Here is a 22454-nt window from a genome sequence, read left to right as displayed (position 1 = left end):
GGATAATTAAGAACAAACTCAGTGAAAACCCAATCAAGTTGGGAGTAGTAGTATGCAGGAATGCCTAAAGAAATTTAAGGATGTGTAAAGATCTAAAATCATGGTCTAAATGAGCTGGAGTATGAGTGTAAGCTGTTCTCTAGTAACCAGAAGGCCACATGCCTGCTTTTCAGTCATAAGGTATGAAAAAACCTGTGAATTTCCATTCTGACTTCTGTGCATACATACATGTGTGTTTGATATAGACAGTGAAATTTAGGAGGGGGATTGTTTCCTAGAAAAAGTCAAATCACTGTGGTGAACTGAAATACCCACCTCCCCTTGCCGTACAGTGAAACAGCAGGAGCCTCTGGACTGGAAGTACTACAACTTTGATCCTTGGGTGCTGTAAGATTTTAAAAATACAGCAAATGTAGAAACTATTGCCCTGTACTTCTCTCTCTCTCTGTAGTGGAGATATTTTGTGTTTCATATCTGTGTGATTGTTTGCATGATTGTAATTCTTGAAAGCATCATAGTGATCAAAGAATATAAAAAACTCACTGATACAAGGGTCTCACTTATAACAATGATTTTGGGATCTTTTAGCCTGTGGCAACTCATTAAACATATCCCTAAAATTTTATTATGCTACTGATGCTGCATAAATAAGGTATGGAGATGTATGGGCAAGAAGTAATACTTCCAAGTTGAGTATTCCTTTAAAAAATGCTTGGGCTGTCATTCAGAAAATTTAGATGTATCTGTTAAAAATGAAAATATTTTTTAAGTTAATAAAATCACAGAATCATAGAATAGTTAGGGTTGGAAAGGACCTTAAGATCATCAAGTTCCAACCCCCCTGCTATGGGCAGGGACACCTCGCTGTAAACCATATCACCCAAGGCCTTGTCCAACCTGGTCTTGAACACTGCCAGGGATGGAGCATTCACAACCTCCCTGGGCAACCTATTCCAGTGCCTCACCACCCTAACAGGAAAGAATTTCCTCCTTATATCCAATCTAAACTATCTAACTTAAATTCATAGTTAAAAACAGCATTTTAAACATGGCATAGTCCTAAAGTCAGCAGAGAAGTGCACTGTGGAAGCAGCAGAAATCTACTGTGTAATTTACAGATTGTACATTATGTTGAATGCTGTTTTTTTTGATTACTTTTGAGTGATTTTACACTGTTTCTGTAGCTCTTATTTAGTCATCTTCAGGGCTGTCCAAAAACTCTTGAACGAGAATCCTTTGAAGTGGGAAGGCTTTTGGCAGAGTAGCTTTTTAAAGAAAAGTGTCAGTTTGCCAGAGTAGTTCAGTTCTTTTGTCAAAGTATTTTGGCTGAAAACCAAAAGAGTTTAGCCAAAAATACTCTCATGGTGTCTCCTGGGAAGTGTAGTTTGTGCTTTGCATTACATTTCACTACTGGCAGAAGTTCACAGCTGAACCCCTTTTCCCATAAGGCCCTGTGGTCAGGATCTTGCTATTTTCATTTCCCTTGGTGAGGGGAGCATTAGAATGTATTTTGGGAAAAGTAGTCTAGTGAAAGAAGAATTACTGGGCTTGTAAGGCATCAGCTGTAGACAAAGCCTCTCGGATTACTGGTCAATAACTGGCAGCTTAAAATTTGAGCACTTCCTTCTGTTTGCGGGCCTGGAGAGTAGGACCCTTCAAGAAGATTAGTATGTCATTAGAAGAGTTAAAGCCTTTTGATGGTTTTTAGCCATGGAAACACCTGTGCAAGGGAGAGCACATTTAAAAATGTTTCTAAGGCTTTCTTGGTGCTTCTGCAAACTTCTATTTCCTGAAAGTACTCCTTTTTTTTGTATTTTGAATTTAAAGCTGCAAGGGGGTATGGCTGGATATTAAGAGTTAGGCAAACTCTTAATTCAAGAGGAAAATGACCCAATAGGAGCCTCAAGCTTTAGAAAGAGGTGGTTTTGAAAATCCATCACGTTTTCATCTTGCCCATCTAAATGCCTCATGAGAAAAATCTATTCCTGAATGATTTATTTGCTATAGTTATAGGAGATGTCTGCAGTTAAAAAGAGAATGGAAGTCGGTCTGCTTGAGTTCTTCATCACTGGACCAGTCTTATTTGTTTATTAGCATCCAACAATCCTTAGCTGCTGTGACTGTTTAGATGTTACTTCCTAAACTGCATCAGAAGATTGGTTAAGTCTATAGGGTGTCCCAGAGGCCAGAACAGGGCAGTAAGATGGATGGTGAGGAGTTTTAGGGTTTATATTGTTTTCCTTCTATACTGAATTATAGAATGACTTGGGTTAGAAGGAACCTTTAAAGGTCGCCTAGTCCAACAATAAAACACATTCATACAGTTTCACAGTGTTGCAAGTTAGATACCTGACTCCAGAATAAGAATTAGCAGTGTTTGCATGCTGTATGGAGTGAATGGAGGAGAATGAAGTGCTGAAGAAAATGACTTGCCACAGCCAGCAGTGTGTGATGGCCACAGCAGCTATCTGGAAAATGTTTGTGAGGGAGATGCTCCGGGATTCACTCTGCTGGATGTGGGAGTGGATAAATTCACTAGCTTTATTGCCAAGTGCCTGCAGGAACTTGAGTTCCAGAAGCTGTAACCTCAGCTTGGTGCCCAGTTGTCCTACAGGCATGGAGACTTATAAAACTGGCTGTGAGAAAACAGGTTTCTACCATTCTTGTTGAGAAATGAAAACTGCTGCTACCCAGCTGTTGTGTAATAATGTACTGGCTGGGAGCACTTTCCTGGAAAGCAGGAGCTCTGCAATGCAGCTCATTGCACTGCTTCAAACCCCACTTCCCATCTGCTGGCAAGTTGCCCTTGTTCTAACTGACATGGTAATTTGGAAGTGGGACCACTGAACATCTAAGATTGTGTCCACAGTTCCCAAGACAGTTTCTGATGTTGATAGTGCTTTGATTTTAGAAAAGAAAAAGTCTGAACAGTTGAGGGAAATATGTTCCTTGGAAATGGCACTGTTTTCTATTAACTTTTCTGCTTATAGTGCGCTTAGTGGATACTGAAGGAGTTTGGACATGTTTCCTTGATGGGCATAAATGACCTATGTGGAAGAATAGTGTCTTGTTATGCCCTTCAGGCAATATGTCGGCCACCTCTGGTCTGTGAAGTAAGAAAAGCTTAGGCACTCAAGTAAGCTTTCTGCTAAAACTATAGGCACCTTCTGCTTTAAGATTGCTTAATTGTTGGGAGATGGTTTTGGATGCTTTACTTGGACTTGGGAACAGGCCATAGATAAAGATACAGTGCTAGTATTGCCAATAGTAACTTAAACATCTCTCACCTGGAGATTTAGGGGTGAAGAATGGAAAAGAATGGAGAATGGAAAGAGAAATTTCTTCAGTTGTGGCTGGTTTTTGAGTGGGATCTTGAAGAATGAAGCTGTGTCCATAGCTGTGCTCAGGTTCCTGGTGTCCATCTTTGCTACTAAGCATTGATCACTTTGTGATAATTTTTCTTTTGCTCCTGTTAGTAGGATTAGCTAACTGTGGAATAAGCATAAATAGTAACAAGAAATCCTCTGGATAGCACTCTTAATTTTCAGTTTAATTTGAGTGATTTTCAGGCTTAGTTGTGGAACCCTTCAGATTTGCCTATGATGGTGCTGATGATTTCAGCAGGTATTGAACCTTGCTGATAATAGGCATGCATTTATTCATCTTTAGTGGACTCCTTAGAGTGTGTGGGCCTCCAGGTGACCACAGATCATGGGTTGATTTGCTCTCCAGCTGGGCTGCATGCTGGAGCAGTCTGCTGGTTTCTGTGCTGTGAGGGCTGGACAATGAAGCTTACATGAAATGGTTTGGCTGGTTAACAAATGCACTGCACAGAGGCTGAAGGGTTCAAAAATCATTCATCTTCACTGAAGAAGGCACCAAAATAACTTGTATCCATTTAAAAAGGCTTCACAAGCACTTCTTTAAGTGATTCTTGTACACCAAAGGCTGTTGATTATCTTGGAGTTCAGGAGAGACAAGAAAGCATGGAAGTCTTTGTGAGGACATTAGTTAATGTAAGTAGAATTTTATGATTATCATCAGAGAAGGATTCATAAGAGATCATCTAATTTAGGGAAATTAAAGAGCTTTAAAAATAATAGTATGAGAAGTTGCTGGCAAGGTTAGAAGGCACAGTAATCGTGGCCAATCAAAATATAAACATCAGGCAAGAATGTAATGAAAGGCAGGAAACAGCAAAAAAGCCTTATTACATAGGAAAAGAAAAGTGTCTCTCAATGAGCTCTCCCATCAGAATGGTATAATGAGAAAACAGGTCTCTGATGGCTGAGTGGTTAGTGGAGTGCAAGAAATACTAAGGAAACAGATACTGAGAACATGTGTCAGAGCAAGAGAAGTGCTGCTTACTTGTTCTGAGGAGATTCCAGGGTGGTAGATCTGTCAACTGCACCAACAGATGTGTTTGCAGTGTTTCTCTCTAGTCATGTGATGTACTTACAGTTTAAAGCCAACGCAGAGATGAGGTGAGGTGACGTTATGAGAGCCATGTTATGAGCTTCAGCTGACAAAACTCGTGATTTGGAGGTTTTCTTCCTTTGCTGTTTAGTACCTTCATGACAGAACTGCTTTTCGTGTAACTGTGAAGCGCCAAAAACTCTGTAGTCACTCTCTGCTCTCCTTTCTTTTTTTTATGAATGTTATATAAACCCCTCATGAATACATGAATATATAATAGTAACTTACAATTAGATACTTCAAAATTAATTTAAAATCCATAGACAACATACATAGCTATTTGCTTCTGTCTACTTCATTTAAAAAGTTCTGAACGTAATCCTAAATCTTAAATCTTCAAGGGAGAATTACCGATTTTTAGGTACCATTTTTCTTTCAACTTTTCAAGGGCAGTCCTAGGTGTATTTCTTCACAGAGCATTCGTAGATAATCTTTGCTTGTTTGGTTGAGGAAATAGCAAGGAGGAAGCTGATTTTTCTAAAGAAGTCCTTGAGGTGTTGTTCTTGGGTAGAATGTGAGAATTTCTACCAGTTTCCAAATATCTTCATGTCCTGAGTATCATGTCTTCAGAATTATTTAAGCTCAAAATGTCTATGTGTTGTATATGGACGCAGCTGTATTATCTTCTTAACTTTTGTGGAGATAGGTAAATAGGTGATGTTCCAGAAGTGCTCTAAATGGCCACTCATTTTTATGCAGACTGTGCTCACTGTTGTGTCTGCTTCCACAGTGCAATAGGTATAATGGGAACTTAGTACACTGTTGAAAAAGACTGCTCTCTATAGATGCTAGGGCAGTTTTACTGTCAAATTGAAACCCTCTCATCTGAAAAGAGACCAGCTGGGCATTGCAGGTCTTGCAAATCCTGAGTTTAGTTTCTGAATGGTACGTACCAAGCTTGTGTAAACAGCACCAACTTGATATGCTGAGGGAAGTTGTTGTATCAGCTGCAACAAGGTGTGTGTCCTTTCATGTAAAACAATCTGTTGAAACTTGATGCTGGGATCTGTCGACACTTGATGTTGGGATCTGTCAGATGCTTTATAAATGATTCTGCTGTATTGAGTTTGGCTGAGATGGAGTTAATTTTCCCCTATAGCAGCACTAATAATGCAGTGCTTTGTATTGGTTTCTAGAAAGGTGTTGGTAACATGTGAGTGGTTTGGCTACAGCTGTGTAGTGCTCGCACAACATCAGGGCTGTTTCTCCAACGTTCCCCTCACCAGTAGGCTGGGGTTGGGCATCTTGGGAGGGAACACAGCCAGGACAGCTGACCCAAACTGGCCAAAGAGATATTCCATACCATGTGATGTCTGCTCAGCAACAAAAACTAAGGGAAAGAAGCAGGATCAGGGTATTTGTTAGCATGATGTTTGTCTTCCAGAGTAAATGCTATGCTTAGGGCAGCTGGTTAGATGAAAGGACTTGAATTAAAAATTTCCAAAGGGATTTGTCATCCTCAAGAATCTTTTGATAGCAGAAGCATTATGGTATACAGATAAGGGAAGTAATGCCTTCAGTTTATACGAATTCAGAGAAACATCCTTGTTTGCAGGTTGTATTCTACACGTTCTGTTTCTTTCAGATTTCTCATTTCTTTTTCCACATGAGATGAGATTGTCAGAAGCATCTCAAACCTGTATGTGATCACTTGTACTCTTTTCTCAGTTTTAAAAAATATTTGTACACCATGCATTGTACATGGCAAAGGATTTCAAATGCATGTGTTGTGGTATATATAAGAGCTGCTCTGGGGAATGTTTTGCTCCTGAAAGATGTTCAGCCTGGTTTCCATTTGGTGTACCTTTAAAAATAGGATTGTGACTGTTGCCAGTGATATAGACTGATGAGTGAAAGTCTGCTGTAGCATACTAGTGTAAGAATACTTCAGTTTCTGAGAACTAACTTTGTCTAGTCATCTGCAGGAATATACATCTTTGCATGTGCTTTTACTAAGTCCTATTAGACCCATAGAAACCTGTTTTCTTTCACTGTTTTTCTTCTACAGCTATTTCTATGTACCAGCCATATGATTTCTCTTAATCTAGGGAGTCACTTTGGTAGGTTTCCATTCCTTTTGTTTTCTTTCCCTTATCTGTGCTTAGAAAGATGTTTCAAGGCTCTGAGTGAAAGGACGTTGTATAGTTCTGTTGCTATCCAGCTCACCCTTCACTTGTCCAGTGAAGATATGTGGTTGTATTTCCTGTGAGGCTTTCTTCTGATGCTCTTACTTTTTCTGTTAGAGTGAGGCTTGGCCATTTTACTGGAAGTATTGTTGGTCTTTGTGTCACTAATATAGTTTACTTTCCTCCTTTTCCCTGGTTCCTGTGAGCTGATATGAAAGTTTCAGTATAAAATCACATGTAGAGTGTTACTTGGTCTCTGCAGATCCTCAGCCTGAGAACAGAAATAACCCTTTGTTGAAATTGCATTGACACTGCTGCAGTTCAAATGCAAAATTTTGATCATGCATGCTTTTGCACCATGGTGCTTTGTTATATTGAGGGTATCATTCTGAGAAGTATGTCCTTGTCATTTGAGGATAACACTCTTGGATCATGTCCATGACTTTTGGTGGCTTGCATGCCTCATATTGTTCTGTTTCCAATGTTCTGTATCTTTTGCTGGATATTATTTTCCATTGCAGCCTGGTGTTTTGCCGTATCTTTCCTCCTTTTAAAATGTTCCCACTGTAATTATGTGTCCCCCCCCTCCCCCTTTCTTCCCTGGTGTATTTAGTCCCTTTAATTCTTTCACTTGCGCATCTTTCTGTTTTCTGTATGCTGCTGGCATGTGAAGGCAGTTTTGTAACACACTGAAGGCCATCTTGGCTGCTGGGAAGGGCATTTCTTTCCCTGACTGGCAACATTTGTCACAGGAATGATGGCCATGTTTCCCTCATCAGGAACCAAGGAACTAAATCAACTGAAACACATTAAAAAAGAAGAATAGCTTTTTGCTGGCGTAGTGGCCTGTGCTAGCTCACGATGGGATCAGATGGTGACAGTACAGAGAGGGGGAGGGTAACATGTGACTGCAGCGGGGGAGCTAGGCTGCTGTTAGCCCTCCCATCGATTGGTTTAGCTAATTAGCAATGGTGGGACTCCCCTAACCTAACTTTATGTACCTACAAGGCTGAGCTAGTCATTTTTGGCAATTAATAGGTACCTCCAGAGTCAATTCTGATCTGTTTTAGGATGAAATGAACACCCATGTCAAGGTGCCTCTCTCTGACTTATACAGGACTCTCAGGGTGACTTTCTCAGACGGAGCACCCAAGACAGAATGGTTAAATCCCACCCAAAAGTTTGCTTATAATTTCTACTGTCTTGAGATCTGGATCTAAGCAAAGTTGTCCCAATAAACAGGCATCTTCTAATGCTAGCTGTGTTCTGTCTTGTGGCTCACTTTTTGAGGTGTCATACTTGCAGCACTGGGGAGGACTGGGCAGCAGTCAAGTGGCTTCTCTTTATTCTTAAAAGCTCCTTTAAATGTAGCTGTCATGTATCTCGTGAAAGAAAATGGGGGCAAAAGCTGTCTCTGCTCTGTTTGCTCTCTTCAGTGAGGACTAGGATACTGGCACAACCAAAACCAATCCTGTCTCATATCCATTTGCACTCTGGGATGGACAGCCTTCCCTCTGTCCTTTGCCACTCTCCCCTGGTCAGGCCTCTGTTTTTTCGCTTTTGCTGTGTGTTTGTCCCAGTGGCAGTCTGCATCCTATGTCTTTTCTCTAGCCTCATAAATAGCTTTGCTTAGCTTTTTGTCTTCTGTCTGGGCATTCCTGACCTTTCCATCTGTTTATACATAAGGCAGTTGTGGTCCATTAAATAAGAAAGCAGGGAAGGAAGAAAACTCATTTTTCCCCTTTTTAGTCTAATGGCCTACCACTACGCTTGAGCTGGCTTCTTCACCAGACCTCTTCCCTGTTTGCCTTCCATTCTTCAGTGTGGCATGCCTGAGTGTAGTCTAATTGTACCTTCTGCATCCATCCAATAGGAGAAATTACTGTCAGGGGGAACTGGAGCTTTGGGGTTAAGATTCTTTTAAGTTAAGTATGTTCCGTAGCTGGTACTTTTCACCTTTTGGATCAATAGTTGAGTGCCATTTCTGTTGTGCAAAGGCATACGCTGCTGCTGACATGTTTGGGGTGCTTGCATGGGGCCTTCCTAGACCTTTCTGTCTCTTTGCACCTCCAACAAAGTAGCAGCAGGACTGGGACCACCCTCCACAGTTCACATTTGCCTACTGAGCCTATCCCTCAAGAGTGCCCTCAAGAAGACAGCTGTCAGGCCCACCTGAAAAACTTCTAGGTACCTGGAGGGTGAGCACATGATGGCAAGCAAAAGTTGGTTGAATGGACGTTAAGCACTTAAACATTGCACAACTGTGTCAACTTCTGCAGCCATTCCTAAGCCTCTGTGGATATGGAGGGCTGAAAAGTGATGCCTTAAAGCTTCAAAAATAAAATGACAAATGCATATGTAAATAACATTTATTCGCGTAAAGAAATGTATCCTGCAGCATTCTCCACCTCATTCACTGGTTCTTACTGTATCCTTTGTGTTTTAGTTCCTACATACAGGTGTGTGGGGATAGAGTCAGGTTGTATGTGGGTGCTTTGTAGGAGTGGGGCTGAACTGAGACAATTTAGACACAGGTTTTAGAACCGACCCCTGTATTTTTTTAATTTTGGGTTGGTTAAGAACACTGAAAATTTGATCTAAGGACCGTACCCAAAATCACAAACTATTTCTGTGAATTATAGCTGAAAATGAGGCTATGGCAGAGATCTTGTAATCTAATAAGGGCTTTGGGTAAAACATATCAGGAGAAATTTTGTTTGGCATTTCCAGTTATCTCTGGCTGACGTTTTATACAAATCTGAAATTCTACTTGAGTGTTATTCTTTACCTAAACATACCGAGCTATTGTGAGAGATTTGACACTCAAGTCCCACTGCCCTCTAGTTTCAGGTTTTGAAAACATACTTGTCCCCTTCTGGAACTATTTTCATCTCACCCTTGCTGAAGCCCTGATTTTATGTTTTCAGCACAGATGACAGTAAGTTAATTCTGACATAAACTCATTGACTTCAACAGAAATACATCAGGAAGAAAGTTGTCTCAATTTAAAAAAAAACATTCTTCTAGGTGAAAAGTGGATCTACTGTTCCTACGTATGACAAGGGCACCTACGTTGTACACTCAGAACTAATAGTCCCTTGCACTTCACAAACATTGTCTGAGGAAATAGCTCTGTTGAGCCAGAATTAAGTGTACTTTGGGGGGTAACATCAGTTAGGTTTTCAGGTCATGTTAGCTTCCCATCAGCTTACACTCACTCTTTTGTCCTCTGCAGCAAACCTTGCTGTTCTTCAGCATCATCAGTACCTGAAATGTGTTATGTCTCTGCTTTATGCTACTTCATGCTCCATAGATTTCACAGAGACTTCATAGCCACTGCAGTTACAATCCTTGTTTTTGCAATTCTATGCTATTAACATTTAGGGATTATATATATATATATATTCTTATCTTTCATGCCCATTGCTTTAACCTTTAAATCAACACATAGAATTTAACTTCAGAGCATTGCAATGGTATGAAAATAATCACCCATAGTTTTAGCAGCTCTATCACTGTTTCTGTTTTTTTATATTCTAGCTAAATAGTGAACTCCTGATTACCCAAGGTAATGCACAAAGGAGCTCGGAGGACAAATGAGATGAAGTAAAAGCGTAGCTACATAAAACATCTGTAGGTTAGGATTATCAGCAAGGCTGTAATGGGGAAAGAAGAGGTCAATGACACAGGTTTCATCTCCAGTGTGAAAGGCATCTTCTCCAGGGAATGATCCGCAGCCTGAGGCCAAGGGGTGAGAAGCAGCTTGCATGCACAGGCTGGAGGCTTGTCCCTTCTGTGCCTCCGTGGTTTCCCTAGAAACATATCCCTGATCTGTGCTGAGCCCTGGTGGTGTTACCCTTGCACCCATGGGGCTTAATCTTGGGGGTTTTGGGGGGGCTTTTGTCTGTTCAAAATGTTTGAAATAGCGTGAGGTCTGTGTCACAGCCTGGCATTTCACTGGCATGATTGTGTGGGTATGTGTTGCATCTGTTAGGATGAGGCTCTGGGCCTGCTGGGGCATTTGAGGATACACAGGCTGCCAGATAGTTCTGGGAGGTGTGGGGATGCAGATGACGAGGACTGGAAAAGTCAAGAGAGTGAAAACTGTTGAAAGCTGTTGATTCATCTGTAGTGCTGACTCAAACCCGCTTGGGAAAATCACCCACCAAATGGCTGTGGCTCTGCAGATTTTTGTGCCTGCCTGTACCAGGAACGTTCACAACTCAGAATATACATAATTCAGCTCAGATCCCTGAGAATGAAGTATAGCTTAAAAAAAATCATGAGTGAAAACAGCTTAGTGATAATGAAATAAAAACAGATCCAAGAGGAGCCCCTTAGGATTATACAGCGGATAACAGCTACTCCGTAGCTGTTGGCTTGCTGAGCATTAATGCCAGTGAGCAGCATTTTCCTTCTGCATTTCTCAGCCATTTGGATTCAACTGGGCAGATTATCTGTGTTGTTGCTTCTAGGTCAAAAATAACAGTGTGCAATAAGCCCCCAGCCCTTGTGGAACAGGGTCTTCCATCATGAGGTGTTTGCTGGCTGAAGTGATCTCCAGCCTTTCCATTCACAGCTTGTGGTGGAAAGCTGGGGAGCTCAAGGAGTGCTGGGTGCCAGCTGCCTGGCCCATCCTGCAGCAGTTCTGAGTGAGCCTACAGTGCTGTGGGGATTCTCTGACCTCTCAAGGACTTATTTCAAGCTCTTCTGTCTTGGCAACTGAGGCAGATCTTTTTAAGGAAAGGCTATGTAATTGCTTCCTTTTCCTCTTCCTTTTTTTTTTTTTTTTTTTTTTTTTTAAAGCTTTCAGCTTATGCTGATTTAATGGCCACCATTGTTAGTGCTGCAAATTTGACTCCTGACCGCTATGTAGACAGAGAAAATATTCATACTTTTACCAGTGCTCAACATCTCTGGGTTTCTCTCTGGCACTGGTTTCCTCAATGCTGAAGATAGTCCAAATACCAGAGCTAAAATTGTGTTTGAAAAAGCAGGCTGGCACCTTTTTCTGAGGACCAATTTCAGTGGGATTTAGTTTTCTAAATGCCTTTCTGAATCTGGGGCTGAAAGGACTTGAAGGTAGGTCAGAAAGGCAAGGAATTTTACAGGATTTTAAAATGAAAGCTGCTGCTGTAGCACATACCTGGAGATCAAACGCTTATTTCAATCATATAAGGTAATTTTAACTGCAGAAGAGAAGGTTTCTTTTTAAAGCAGGAAAAGGCAGAGAAGGTGATACCCAAAGTGATTTTGGTTTGATTTCTACTCTTTACTGCAGCTGCAGACTCTATAAAGTATTTGATCTGCAACCTCTTCAGAGGTTTCCTGTTAGTGGCTCTTCTCAGACCAAGGTAATTTCCCAAGTATTCATGAAGGTCTGGGTGTTGTGACCTGACTGACACTAAGAAGCTCCATTTTATAGAACAAGTCCATTTTCTCTGCAAGTCCAGTTATCATGAGATAGGGTGAGGAGTATCCCCTGTGTCTCCAAGGCTCTTAAGACTTGCAGCATCAGCAGGTGGTGGGGAATGTGATGAAGCCTCGTTGGAGGTTTTGTTTTCCCCAGAAGATCCTTCATAACTGGCTGCTGAGCAGAGCTACCAAGCAGCCCTGACAGTTCTCTGCTGCTTCATGCCCGTGTCATCTCTGAGCTGTGTAGGAGTTAGCAAAGGCAGGTTAATATTTAATGTACCTGGAGGCTTTGATGTTTCAGCTGTAGTCTGGATACCTCTAAAACCTCATAAAATGCAACCAGAGGAGGTGTTGCTGCCTTTTTATTCACTAATGCAGTCTGGAGCACCCTCCTAATTTCAATTCCTTCTTCTGTCTCCTTTGACTTGTTTGTTGAGAATCGTTATCACCAGCCTGCTGGGTGCTCATGCTGAAACTCTAGGCTTTCAGCTGTGTATCTGAAGTGCTTTGCTTGAAAGACTCTTTGTCTGATCTTCTGGGTCCTGAAGTATCTCTGCTACAAAGGAATAGTGGGATACGTGCCTAGGATGTCTTGCAGGCTGGTGGCCAGGTGATCTCCTGGGCTGTGGTGTGGGAGCTGCAGGCTAAGGCAGGCAGGTCCTCTCTTTGCTCAGCCTACAGAACGTCAGTGTGACTGTCGTCCAGGATGGTCCCACTCCCTGTCCTTCAAAGTTTTCCACTATTGAGGGTTAAAAACCTACATTCAGGTGTCAGGAAGAGACAACCAGGCACAAGTTTTCTCCTGGCTGGCTGAGATAAACACATACACTGCTTTCCCACATAGGGAGCATTGGTCCTCAACTTGGGATTGTGAAGCCTTTTGTTGCCATGGATCTCCTCACTTTCAGTCTGCCAAAACTATTTCAGTGCTAAGACTGGCCATAGAAGCCTTTGAAAGGAAGATCTGGAGAAATATCCTTCTCCTCAACCATTCCTCTTAGCTAATTTTTATTGCTCTGTCTTCTGCTTGCTGGATCATGGATTTGGCAAAAAGAGGCAGGACTATCCACTGTGGATAATGTGAGCTCCTCTAGGCCACAAAGAACACCAAGACGCAGTGCCTTGTATCCTGGAGTTAGGAATCTGCATGTGGGGAGGTTTGGCCAGATTCAAGCTCTATGTATGTGAAGTAATTTGTTTGGTATTCATATGAGGATATTTGGAGAAGAGTGCTATCACAGAGGTCTGATACTTCAAGACTGTGGTCAAATAATTTGCATAACACAAAATAGCTGTGAAGTGGTCAGTGGCCTGACCTGGTTTCTAGTAGTTCGGGCTGTCTCTCTGCATAGGCAAAAGAGGCAGTAGCCCAGGACAGAAGAGGACAGCAATGCAGCAAATGTTTTCTTGCTGGTTTTGTCTGTCAAAGCTCTGGGAAGCTGGGCTGATTGCTCCTTCTCCATAGCAGTAGAAGCTTTACTTCCAAATTCCCATTACTCTTCCCTTGAGTGGCAAAATTCAATTTTGCCTGAATTCTTGAGAAGCCTTGAGTGATGTACCTGCAATTGTGACAAAACTTAATGTGGCCTAAATAATTGGGCAGCCAAGGTTTGTACTTCTGTGGCTTCTGTGCTCCTAGCAATGCCTGAGCTAGGTATTTTGAAGCTGATTCAGACATGTATATATGAGCTTCAGTCATCTTAGTCGTGTTATCATAATTAAAACTGGGGGAACTGAGCACTCTTGAAAAGGGAAAAAATACTGTAAGCATCTGCTTATGAGTGTTGTCCCTCCAGAACCTGCACCCTGAGATGTGAGAGGGGACTTTGTAAATGACGTTAGTAGTCTGACAGGAGTGTTGGTAAGGGTACAAAATGCATCTCTATTAAGATAGTCTGTATTGTCATCTGCTAGACTAAAAAGTAATGAAGTTGAAACAGGGGCCTTGAGTAGTACAGGCAAACCTGATTTTTCCTTCACGTGGATGGCAGTCTGCCGCCTTCTTGCTCCATCACATAAATTTTGGTATCTGCTTCACCAGGACACTCTCACCCTGAAGGTCCTTATTATTCCGTCCCTGCTGAAGGGCAGTTATACATTCAGGCCATCCCCAAAATAATAGATGCACTGTCCTACATCCTCAGCATGGTGAGACACACAGACCCATATACTGGCCCCACACCAGTGCCTAATCCTACTTGGCTTATTTTTGAAGGGAATCAGGGAGTGCAGAGTAATACAGCCCAGTTTTCTCACTCTAGATGTAAAATGCACATCTGTATTGTGGCTATAAAAGATGATATACAGGTTCTTTCTCTTGAAACCCTGATATGACTTCTAGCTTTTTTTTGTGTAGTACAGAAATTTGGTGAAAGAAGGGGTGGAGAAGCATGCTAGAAGCACATAAATAACATTTTTGTCAAAGAGTATTTCTACAGGCCCCCTAAACATCAGCTTTTGAATGTCTTTTCACACAAACTCAATTTCTGTATTGTTGTTTTCTGAGAGATCTCTTCACAGTGTAATACCAGGCAAGCCATTTCACCTGTAGGCTTAGACGAGGGTATGTTTCAGAGATGGATCTTTTCAGGATTTACTGAAGGCTCTGATGTAACTTCATTGCATGATACAGTGAAATATTATCTACCTTCCATCTCAATGAGTTACATGAGGGCGATTGTATCAGCCAATTTGCTGGGCATGATTTCAGTGCTCAGGTAGATGTGAAGTGAAATTTCAGGCCTTTAGGTTGATCTTCCCGTATGCTGAATTGCCTCTTCAGAGCAGTATGCACTCTAAGTGGCAACTTAGTACTAACAACTTTCAGTGCAAGCCCATGTACTGTATTTTCCCCTTTGACCTTTCCAGATCCCTGCCTCTAATGAGAGATCGTGAGCACAGAATTGCCTATTATTAGCATTTCTTAGTCTCCTATTTCTTAACTAAATTTCTTCTGAGCTTTATGCTACCCAGTCTAACATAAAAATAAACTGCTGAATGTCTGCTGCATGTTTCATGTATGTCTGTGGAACATACAGCCTGCTTGGAGGACCTGGACATGTCCTTCTCATGCCGTGTGGGTTATGGCATGCAAAAATACTGTTTGTAGTAGGATGCTGCATATGTTCAGAAACTGTTGAAAGTCTTTGGAATTCTTATAACTGTTTATTCATTCTTTTGTTTAGGAGTCAGTGACCTGTAAGTGCTCATTATGAAGAGAGATCTGGTTTTCTTGGTGACTCTAATTAGCCTTGCCTTCCTGTCACTGCTAAGGTCTGGATATCCTCAACATATTGCAGAGGAGTCCTGCTCTGTTCAAATTCTTGTTCCAGGCCTCAAAGGTAATGTGGAAGCCTACTCCATCATTCAAATACTAATCCTTTCTTTCTAACAGGCTCATTTACATCACTGACAGTTTATAGCAGAGACAAAGAAGGTGCCTTTCAGTTGTCCTCTTACTTGCCCATTTGTAGCCTCCTTAAAAATGGAGTTTTAAGGTCCGTAAGGTGAACTTAAGTCAGTTAAAATAAACACAGTTCAGAGAATGCATGCCAAAGTTTCCCATACTTGCTCCTGATCAGGAGCCTGTTACTCTGACACACTGCCTGGTTGCTGTCTCTGTGTTTGTATTCGTGAGTGGTACTCATGCCCAAAGACTTTAAAATCAGGCCCTACTTTATACTTGGAAAGGTTCTCATTGCTATTTTGCAGTATAATGAGAATATGCTTATCTTCGCTTGATTTTTAAATACTGAAGTGCCTTTAGAAGAAATAGAAAATCAGTTAGGTTTTTGGCATTTCTATAGTGTCTGTGGACAAAAGCAACTTTTTAAAGAAATATGTGCCCAAACTATTGCCCCAATATATTATTATTATGATAAAAAACTGCACAACTAACCTTCAATTTTTTCTGGTAGTTTCAGATTGTAATATCACAAAACTCACCTAGCAATATTGGTGCCACTAATGTTATCTAGTACAAATGTAAGCTTTACCCTGGCCTGGGGGCCATAGTATAGACTGCAGATGCTGTCTGTGCTGGTTAATTGGTTGGTGAGGGCAAGGCCCATAGAATCACAGAATAGTTAGGGTTGGAAAGGACCTTAAGATCATCTAGTTCCAACCCCCCTGCCATGAGCATGGATACCTCACACTAGACCATGTCACCCAAGACTCTGTCCAACCTGGCCTTGAGCAGTTCTGTCCTGCAATTGTTCATACAGTTAAATTGTGAGCACAGCCTGGCCACAGGCTTGGTTGTGGTGTAAACTGCCCTTGTCAGATCTTGCCTTGTTTTAATATGGTTGTGCTGTGTTGGAACCAAAAGAATTGGGCTGTTGTGCTTGGCCAGTTAGCTTCAGGAACAAAAAAGCTCTCATTTTGCTTATTATTGATGCAGTTTTGGATGTCTGAACTGAACTGAAATCTGTATTTTTTTATTTTACTTCAGTAAGCAGCCTTTAAAGTCTCAATATTTTCACCTTCAGCAGATGTTCTAGTTAGAAAGAACAATACAATAGCCAAGTCTCCTGAGGTTTGACTAAGCCTTGAGTAAAGTTGTTTCACTTGTTTGATATATTTTTGGTGAAATAGGCATAAGATAGTGCTGTTGATGCAAGTCACAGAGAAGAACACAATCAAATTAAATATATGTTGTCGAAAATTACAGGGAAGATCAGTGAAAGGGTTAGACTCCGCAGCACTGGGGACTGAAGCTTTGAAATGATTTTTCATTTCAAAGAAGTTGAGGCTTTCACAAGTTTTCTTACTGCTTTAGTTTCCTTATTTGTGTAATCAGTCAAAATTAACACCTGTGAGTACCATTTCAATGTGAGGACCGTTATTACTATTATATGAAGCAGAGTTTTCTAAAGCACATAAACCGTGCAGGATCCTGGCCCTTTGTAGAAGGCAGTCCTGAGCCAGGAAACAACAGAGAGGCCTGAAAACCTTCATGTGTTAATGATTTCACTTTGCTTCATGAGCTGTAAGCCTCGCAAAAGTGAGAGATTGATGTACAAATTCAGTGAAGCACAAAATGGCCTGATACAACTCTAGTTAATGTGACCCCCCTAAAAAGCTATCAGTGTTCCAGCTACACTGCCAGGGGGACTGGCTCTGAAATTGGTAATGAGATGATGCTGTCCCCTCTGGAACAACTCCAACCCATTTTGGTGGCCAAGGCTTCCTTTAAGCTGAGCATATACGTGGCTGTGCGCCCAAATTTTGGCTCCCATGCAGTGGGGTTTGCTCACTGCAGCTTTTAGATCTGCCCCATCTCCTCCTCTGCTGGACTGCCAACACCATCTCCTATGATGGAGGAGCAGAACCCTGCACTGCGGTTGGGCACCAGCCTGCCGGGATTTGGGAAAAATAGGTACAGGGAAGAAGTGGAAGAAGTGAGGCAGACTGTTGGATGAGTGAAGGGAAGAAACAGGAGAGGGTTCAGCCCAAGAGGTGGTGAGAAAGTGGAACCCAAATAGGGGTTGGTGAAGGAGAAAAGTACACAAAAGTGAGGGAGCATAATGGAGAAATTTTAGAACAGGAAGAGGTAAAGGGAAAAGAGAAAAGAAAGGCACAAAGAACAAGACTGAGTGGAGAGACTGGAAACTAAAAAATAAAATACGATTAAGAAAAGAGGAATAAGAAAATGCCACAAAGCCAATTAGGACCCCACAGAATAAAGAGGTGAATCTGAAGGGGGATGAGATGAGAATGGAGGTGGAAATGGAAGATGAAGACAGCCAGTAAAGACACCAAGAATAGAAAAAGGCACAAATGAGTTTAAGGTCAGCAGCTTAGGTCTTAGGAACTGGGTTTTTTATTTTATTTTTTTTATAACCTAAACAGTGTAAAGGAGTAAGATGAAATGTGGAAGGGAAAAATACTGTGGCTCTGAGAATCCAGACAGCAGACTAATCCATGTTTTTGAAAGCCGACTTAATAATGGCAAAAGTGTGTTGTGTCTGAAGAAGGGATGGATGATGAAGCCTCACTACATTGCTGCTCATATTCTTCCTGAAGCCTGATTCCTTTTGATAGGCCCATGAGATTGAAGTTACTATTATTGTGGTGAAAAAAATAACATGGAACAATCCTTCAAAGCTTGAATTCTCAGTTTGCCACCTTATTTTGTCTCCCTTCTAGAATCTAAGGCAGGAGTTGTCTTTAATAGTCTCAGTGGCATATAGTACCTACAAGCGTTGATACTACGTAAATAAAATAAACCCATTTTTTTTACACCCACGCTTCATTTGTCTATTCACACAGGGAATATGAGTAATGGAATAAAGTTATCACTAGCCCAGGAATGCTTAATAGATCAGGTAGTTAATATTTGTCGTGCTATTTTCTTTATAGTAGATGGTACAGCTTAAGGTAGGCAAGATGCAGACATAATAAGAAACAAATCCTGTCCCGAAGAATTAACAAAAGGAGGCAAATCGGCAGCAGTGGTAAGATACATAATCTGAAGTATGAAAGATCTCTATCAGAGATAATGGGAGAAGTCTGTGGTAGTGTCAGGGTTGTGCCTGATAGCTGCAGTCCTGCTGCAGTTCAGTTTGGTATCAGGGCTAGATTTCTTCTGGGTGTTTGGGGCATCACAACACTGTGGAGCACTGCTGGGCGCATTATGCCCTGTCTCAGCTGCCTGGGCAAGAGCTGCATTGCGCTAAGGAGGGAAGTACTCTTTCATGCAGAAGGGCTAGAGCAAAGAGCCGTCCTGGAAGGGGGGGAGAGAAGATTAGTGTTAATTGATGATAAATGAAATTGATTTAAATGCCTTGACAGAAATCTGTTCTGTTGCCTGGGACACGTGTACCAACTTTGCTTCTCAGCTTGCATAGTACTCATGGGATGTAAAGCAAAGTTAGGGACTTAAACACAGCAAAGCTGAACTGGACCACTGATCAGTCCTTCTTGGCCAAGGTCTTACTGCTTGAAATAGCAGATAACAAAAAATACATCTGGGCCTGTAATGGGGCTCTCTCTTCCCAGGGAAAGTTTCTTAAACGCCTACACTAAGGAATGCAGTGTCATCTTATTATAGGAATAAATGCAGGCAAGTGTAATGGCCTGAAGCAAGAGTGATCTATTTTATTGATCCCTAATGCACAGCTTTCACTCTGAAGAACATGTAAAGCAATAGGCTGTAATAGTGTGCTCTCAGCCTCCAGAGAGCAGGGAAAAGTCATTGTCAGGATTTATCTTTGGGAAGCAAAGAACTCATAACCAGCCCTGGGGGGGGAAAAGGCAATCATACAAAGCCTATTGGTTACCTGATAATAAAAAAAAGTGACATTCCCAAATGTGCCAAATAATAGCCTGTTTCATACTAACAATATTATCCGCTGGGGATTATGTGGAGTTTGTCCTCATTAAGGTCAAAGAATGGCCTACTTTTGATGTCTGAAGGTAGGTCTGCAGTCGACTGGCAGCCTGAAGAAGGAAAATATAACAGATGGAAGGCCAAGTTCAGCTCACAGCCACCTATGTTTGCAATAAGAAGAGAGAGTGAGCTGGAGGCTGCATATTTGAAATATGCCATGTTGTGGCTTGTTTTTACATCATTTCTATGGTTCATTTCTGAACCACAGCTGCCAGCTATGGCAGAGAGCAGAGCTTGAGGGGTGTATGATAACCATTGAGTTTCCTGCTATAGTGCTCCCTTCAGCTTCCTGGAGAGCAGCTATTGCGCACTCTCCTCTGTAGACACACAGCTTTGGGCATCAGGTGTGCTCTGCTAGCCCTGGCTTTTAGATCCTGGCATTTTCTTGTCTGTGGAAACCGTAGAACTTGCTTCTTTGTATAAATCTTTTTTTGTAAAAGTGACTATGTAAATCATTCTTTAAACTTCTGTCTGTTTGTTTAAGAGATTGTAATTTTATGTCAGTGGCAAACTGTAATAGTAGTACAATAGTAGGGAGTGAAACAAGCTAAGCATCCTCAAATTTCCAATGAAAGGCAACAAGGAGGTGAACATTTACAGAAAGTGTTGTTTAAATATGCTTGATACAGTAATCCGCCATGAGCCGTGTGCATGTCAGTACAATGCATGGTGGTTCATACCACAAAGATTAAAAGGCACAGTATATAACTCTCAGTTATATATGGATTAGGAGATACTCTTTCATGCTAAAAAATGGTCCTCTAAATGAAGGATGCCTTCCTGTAGGTCTTTGTAAATGGCATAAACTTTTTTCTCTATTTTTTCTTTTTTCTTTTTAATTTGATGTTACAGGTAAGCCATTTTCACTTGAGACTTAAGTGTATCTTTAGTAGATAGTTGGGAAGCGTTTGGACCCAGTGCTGACTTGAGTCCTAATTCTGAAGCTTCTGCTTAAGCAAATTGTGCTGTTGGGCTTTTTGGAGGTTGACAGTATGAGTAACATCCACAAAGCTAGCCCCATTGTATGAGACTTCAGTAATGTATTGACTGTGGTTTTGTCAGTGTTTACCCCAGTTTCAGGAGACACTGTTCTCCATGCATCAAGTAAAGCTGTTAAGTCAGAATGCATCTGCTTTTAATTTTTTCCTGTCTTGTTACAGTAGATATTTATGTTCACTGGGGAAAATGACACTTTTGTCACTGCTGCCAACACGGAATAGTCCAGGTTTAATATGATTCATATTTTTGTTTCCTTTTGTACCAACAGGGGAGGCTGGAGAAAAGGGGGAGAAAGGTGCTCCCGGTCGTCCAGGCAGAGTTGGGCCTCCAGGAGAAAAAGGTAACTTTATTAAAGAAGATGTTTTGAAAGTCATTCCTGACCAAATGCTACTTTTTCTTGGAAGGCAGTGATGATGGGGATCCTCTGTCCCTTTGCTAGGTGACTAAATCATGCTTGAGCATTTTCATATACCATTGTGGTGTTTTCACCCCATTGGCAGCTCAGCCCCATGCAGCCACATTGGTTCACTCCCCCCCATCCTGGCCTGGTGGGATAAGGAAGAGAATTGAAAGAGTAGAAGTGAGAAAACTCATGAGTGGGTTGAGATAAGGACAGTTTAATGGGTAAAGCAAATGTCTCATATGAAGGTCTCTGTGAAGAAAGGCATTGTGTCTTCTTCATAAATTTCCTTCTGCAAATGAAAACCTCAGATCAGAGGGAAAGACTCATGGGGCTCGATTTTCTTGTTTCCTTTTGTTGTAAATGTGAGCACTCACAATTACCTGAATTAAAATGCTTGAGGGAAGGCGGTAAGCTATAACAGGCATAGATGACCAGGAGTGGTTCTACATTTTTTGGATGACAGTTCACTAATATTTGTGGAAAGATGATGGTAACCCTGTTTGCATTGTAGTTAAAAAATGTTTTGAGCTCTTGAGAGGACTGTTGCTCAGTAGTAGTCCGTTATACGGTTGAGAGAAATGTGGCATTTCTGTCTTGCAGGAAATTCTTTTGAAATCTAGGTTTTTTTGTTTGTTTGGTTTTGTGGGTTTTGTTGATTGGTTGGTTGGGGGTTTTTTTGTTTGCCTTTTTTTTTTTTTTTTTTCCGGAAGCAAGGAGGAAATAATTTGACCGTCATAAGTTTTCCAGGAGATGCACATTCTGAAGAATTCACGTTAGGGGTAGTCAAAACCTTGCATTTCAATACTGAAATTAAACATTTGACATTCCTGTCATCAGAATGATGGAGTTAGTTTTTAATGAACTGAATATACAAACTTCCTTTCAAAGCAAACACAGAGGTAATTTATACTTCCTTATGATGGTGCATGATCCATTATGTAGTTCTTCTGGGCAATCACAGATGTCTGATACATGCAGTTTTTCCTGGGACCAAAATCCATAGCTAGAGCTCTTCCCCTTACAATGCATTGAAAAATTTGTAACTCCCATGAGGAATGTTTATGTTCAGTCAGTGTATTTCCCTGATGGAGATGTACTCTTCAAGGATTGTTCTTATAAAAAATACTGGAAACTAAAGTTTTAACTCTTGCAAGGTAATGCTGCATTAATGCTTGCATTTAATGCTTGCAAGGTAAAGCAGAAGTGATGTTGAAGTATCACAGAATAATTTAGATCAAAAGGTTATAAACAGCTCGTCTAATCAAATCTGTTGTGTAAACAGGGCAGATTCAATTTTAGATCAGGCTGCTCAGGGTCATGTCCAGTAGACTTTTGAAAATCTCCAAGGATGGAGATTCCATATCCTTTTTGATCGATCTGTTCACCACTGTCCTTGTGAAAGACCTTTTCCTTAAAGCCAACTGAATTTTTTCTTGTAACTTGTGATCATTGCCTCTTGTCCTTTGTATGTGTCTGAGAAGAGAAGGCTTCATCTCTACAGACAACTTGTAGTAGTGCAAGACTGCAATTAGGTTCTCCCTTACCTTTGTCTGCTCCAAAAGACCATCAAAATCTCGGTGTAGAGTTTAGACCTGTGATCCCAGTGCTTAATACATAGCTTGGTGGATAATGAAAGATGGATAAA

The 22454-nt window shown here is 41.2% G+C and overlaps 1 protein-coding gene across 4 annotated transcripts in view; it reads left to right on the top strand.

The window, feature by feature from the left end:
• Nucleotides 1-22454, top strand: part of COLEC11 (collectin subfamily member 11) — a 37477-nt gene that overhangs the window by 1726 nt on the left and 13297 nt on the right. For 2 of the 4 annotated variants that reach the window (XM_062634566.1, XM_062634570.1), the window contains exons 2-3: nucleotides 15203-15358; nucleotides 20675-20746. In XM_062634566.1, the coding sequence (XP_062490550.1) occupies nucleotides 15229-15358; nucleotides 20675-20746 (202 nt within the window). In that variant the 5' untranslated portion in view covers nucleotides 15203-15228. Of the gene's footprint in view, nucleotides 1-6484; nucleotides 6537-12875; nucleotides 13626-15202; nucleotides 15359-20674; nucleotides 20747-22454 lie in introns of those variants that run through there. The other 2 variants (XM_062634567.1, XM_062634568.1) reach the window with 2 other exon arrangements.

The sequence above is a fragment of the Pezoporus occidentalis genome, unplaced genomic scaffold, assembly GCF_034315485.1.
Source record: "Pezoporus occidentalis ecotype Australia unplaced genomic scaffold, CSIRO_AGI_Poc_V1 ctg43, whole genome shotgun sequence".
NCBI lineage: Eukaryota > Metazoa > Chordata > Aves > Psittaciformes > Psittacidae > Pezoporus > Pezoporus occidentalis.
The sequence above is the reverse complement of the archived record's forward strand: the minus strand, read 5'-3'. Positions and strand labels throughout refer to the sequence as shown.